This window comes from Hipposideros armiger, unplaced genomic scaffold (genome assembly GCF_001890085.2).
Source record: "Hipposideros armiger isolate ML-2016 unplaced genomic scaffold, ASM189008v1 scaffold_695, whole genome shotgun sequence".
In the NCBI taxonomy this organism is placed as follows: Eukaryota; Metazoa; Chordata; class Mammalia; order Chiroptera; family Hipposideridae; genus Hipposideros; species Hipposideros armiger.
In genome coordinates, this window is record NW_017732045.1 from 481517 (window position 1) to 485494 (window position 3978).

General features: G+C 47.3%; 1 protein-coding gene across 1 annotated transcript in view; it reads right to left on the reverse strand.

The window, feature by feature from the left end:
• The window catches only part of ITSN1 (intersectin 1), a 200677-nt gene continuing 196699 nt past the window's right edge, over positions 1–3978 (reverse strand). Inside the window, exon 34 of the mRNA XM_019626944.1 lies at positions 1–3262. Coding sequence (XP_019482489.1) covers positions 3114–3262 — 149 coding nt within the window. The 3' untranslated portion in view covers positions 1–3113. The remainder of the gene's footprint in view (positions 3263–3978) is intronic.

A 3978-nucleotide genomic window follows, 5' to 3' on the forward strand; every position in this document is an offset into this window, starting at 1 on the left:
TTTATGTAATACATTTTTTTCAAATTCCGGGCCCCCAAATTAAGGTGCATCTTATACATGGGGAAATACAGGTAGGTCATGCTTAAGTTGTCCCAAAAGAAAAAAAGAAAAAAAATACCCTGTTTAACATTAATGTTCTTTGGGAGCACAGCTTTCTCCTCTGTCATCAGAGGACAGGGACAAGTTATCCAAGCAATCACACAAGGAAGGCTGGCCCTAGTTTCTCAAGCGTCCCTAGACTAAAGAGGTCCCTCTCTCCCATGGCAGGCCAGCCCTGGATCTGAACGTACCACACCTTACAGGTTCTCATGGTCATAGCAGGCCTGGTCCCCAGGAGATGACACATCCTACCTGTGTGCAAGGAAAGACAATATCACCCAGAAACGCTGCCCCAGAGGGACTAGGATACAGATGGTCCCTTCAGGATTGCTGGTCTACAAAGCCCCAGCTCAAGGGCTCCTGTCAGGGCACAGCCCTGTAAGTAGAAAAGCCCCTGGCTGGGTTAGAGGTCAAGGCGGCTCAGAGAAGAGGGCAGAGGGCTGGGGACAGAATGCCAGGATCCAGAGGCCTAGAGAAACCCTGTCTTGAGAAAGCAAAGAGCTAGGTGACAGATTGCTTATTGGCAAGGGACATTTTGTCTCTGTGACACTTAGCCCAGGCAGCCAAAAAGACAGAAGTGAAAGAAGAGAGAGGCCAGAGAGCGTGAGGCTCCATGCATCAGCCACCTCCCTCTACCCCTGACACGAGTCATGAGTCACAGCTGGATCTGAGAGCCAGCCTATCTCATCCGGAAGGATGACCGGTCACCCTACACGTTACACCAGTGAGTGCAAGGACGCTAATCCAGGAGGATTCTGCAGGAGCATCTCAGGATGCTCAGGGTAGTCACTTGTGGGAAAAAGACTCACCTAGTGCTTTGCATGCTACATTAATTCTGATAATGGGGCTCTGCAAGTGGGTGACCTGGTAGACCTAAAAGGGTGACGAGACGTTTGTCATTGTACACACCATACCCTACCTACAGGGACAATGATGCCCAACATTGACACGCAAAGAAAGTCTATGAAGAGGGAGAACAGAAAGAAAGGGGATGGAATGGTGACTCAATACCACCCCGTTACACACTGAATACTTTTTTCTACCACAGTAACATGTCCTTCATAAATACACTGAACAAACTGTCTTGGTTATAGAAATAGGAAAGCATGAATTGTACGTCTATTTATAGATTTAATTTAAAACAGTTTCTTAACAACATCAAAAAATATAAACTTAAATTATTCTAACCATGTTTTCTCCTATGAAGTGGTAAACAAATGCATGCCTTGAAGTTGAACTTGGTCTGTCATGTGTTCAGTTGAAAGTTTCTAACTAAAGGGTACATCTGCTTGTTTCAAAAAATACGTATGTCTGTTGTTCTTGATACAAAATTCTACACTAGCTTCAATAAATAAATAATAAAGTGGTTTGTTTGTTTTTTAAGTATGAAATGTAAACTTTGTTGCCCTTTCCAACATACACATTTGTTAAATTGCTTGAAATATGGCAGGGCTCTTCTGGGAAATCGCGACACTATGCGTTCAGTTCCCGACAACATGGGTGCTCGGCCACTATGTTGATGCTACCATTTATAAAGCACTTCTACAACCCTAATTAACTTCTAAGGACCTACAATCAAAGAGAATACCATCAACCACAGGGAAGCTAGACTCCAGTACCAAGAGAACATGCAAAGAACATTTCATGACCACAACTAACAGGGGTTATGCGAACATTGACGTACAAACAAAGAATGACCCACGTTTTTCCTTAGCAAATCAAGTTATGAACTAGTTACCCAGCCTATCTCATGGCATTTAAGGGGGGGCAAAAAAACCAAAGAACTCACACCAGACCGCTTGGCACGTGGTCACACACTCCTGACTAGCAACAAGCACATGGATCTCCATTCGCGAGAGGGTGGCTGTGTGGAGTGGAGTGGAGGGAGCAGTCTTGGGTCTTCCTCCGCAGACTTGTGCAGCTGCATGTTCCTGGGGTCTTTCCCCCACCACGTGATGGATTTCCTTCACATGTTTCCACCCCGCTTCCAGATTGTCATTTTTCCTTTTCATACCTTGGGGATGAAAACCCAAGGGAACGTACCAAAGACAGCAGCTGAAATTTCCCATGACAGTCAGGATGCGGGCCATTTAAGCAAAAAGAGGCTCAGAGCTGGTCACCAGCAGCGACTCTCGTCATGAAGGATCACAGGACCTCCAAGCCAAAAGAGAGTTATCCAACAGGGCCGGCAACCGGGACCCAATGACGTCGTGACGTAGCCTTTCAGGTGACCTGCTATGATCTGATCCAGCAGAGTATAACTCTGTAGATAACAAGCTTCCTTAATCATCTTCCACCTACGCTGGAAATCAGAATCAAATCACCTGATAGAAGCCCATGATAGTTTTCATCCACATCTATCAATATAAGACCTAGAGGGGACTAGAATGGCTGTAACAACACAGCTGCTAGAATCTTCCATGGACCAGCCCTTTAAAGAGCTAGTGTGGTGTCCCATCAGGACACCACCTGCCCGAGTGATCAGACCCAGGGCAGCCTTTCAAATAAGGTCCCAGTGTGGAGACGAGATTCTAAAGCAATGGCAGGACCATCATAATTTTTTCTAAATACACCCAGGATTAGGCATCATAGGTCAAGGGCCTACTGGGGGCTGGTAGAGGTAAGAAATAGGAGGGGGATATGAGTTCTCCAAAAACACAGAATTGCATTTATAAATCTATTTTTACAGGTACTAGACCCATGCCTCAAGCTCAGGCACGGGCCAGACTCCCAACCAAACCTAGCTGGGAGCTACGGGGTTTCAAAGACCCTAGAAGCCGTGCTGAGACCTGAAGTGAGGACAAAGGAAACAGAGCTTTGTTTCGTAAAATGGGAATTTGTCTGGGGTGGGGAAGATTGTCGAGAATTATTCCTAGAATCATTAAGGGGCCCTTCTTCACTGTCCTGTCGCCTTGTGGCTGAACACCAAATGGTGGTCTTAGAAAAGCAACATCCATTGCAGACGGCATCTGCCGGCTCGGCTGGAACTCTGAAGCAGGCCCTGGGCCCGCTCCCTACGGTTCATCAAATAGCTGCAGGTCCAAGCGGACCACAATCTCTCCTGTGGGAACCTCGTGCAGCAGGAGACACTTGGTGACTGGACCCTTGGAACCCTGGTCCTTCTTGATGTCTGCCACGCGGATCTCCGTCCGGCCTAAAAAATCTGAAAGGAGAACAGACCCTGTTCAGAGTCAGGATCCTTTCTCTTCACGGCCCATAGGCGGCATACTGGAAATTCCCCAGTGAACGCTTATACGCTCCCTCCTTCCAAAAGGGAGCTAGGTTGGTTTGCAGGAATCCGTGAATTACAATGACAGAGGGTCATTTTTAAATGGAGTGGAAAGAAAAGGACACCAGGGTGGGGACGAAGGAGAAGCTAAAAGGAGCTAAAAACACAGACCATGACTTCCCCCAGCCCTGGGACCTCCAAAGGGCTCCAGGCTGCCTGGCAGGGGATGCAAAGCCCGAGGTTGTAGCAGCCACACAATTTGCAATGTACATGGAATTTAAGGAAATCACCCGGAAGAAAGACAACTGTCTCTGGGACAAAAACTGCCCAGTCATCTCTCCCAGAGGTTGTCACAGGAGCATCCTTCGTGACGTGGCACCCCTTTCAGAAACGTCAAGGAGGGTGCACTGGCCTGGTCCTGATGTGCCCCTCTCCATGTGTCAGAGAGCAAATGAGAGGGAACAGAAGAGAAGGTGACAGCACGGGAGGTGCATACGTCCAGCAATGCTCCCAGGACAATCTCAACACCGCTTTTCACAGATATTATCACTATGAGAATGGATGTGGCCATGTTTGGAAAACTTTTAAATGCTATGCAAATACACAGTGGTGTTCAGTGGGCCCCCAGACCATTCATTCCTTCATTTATT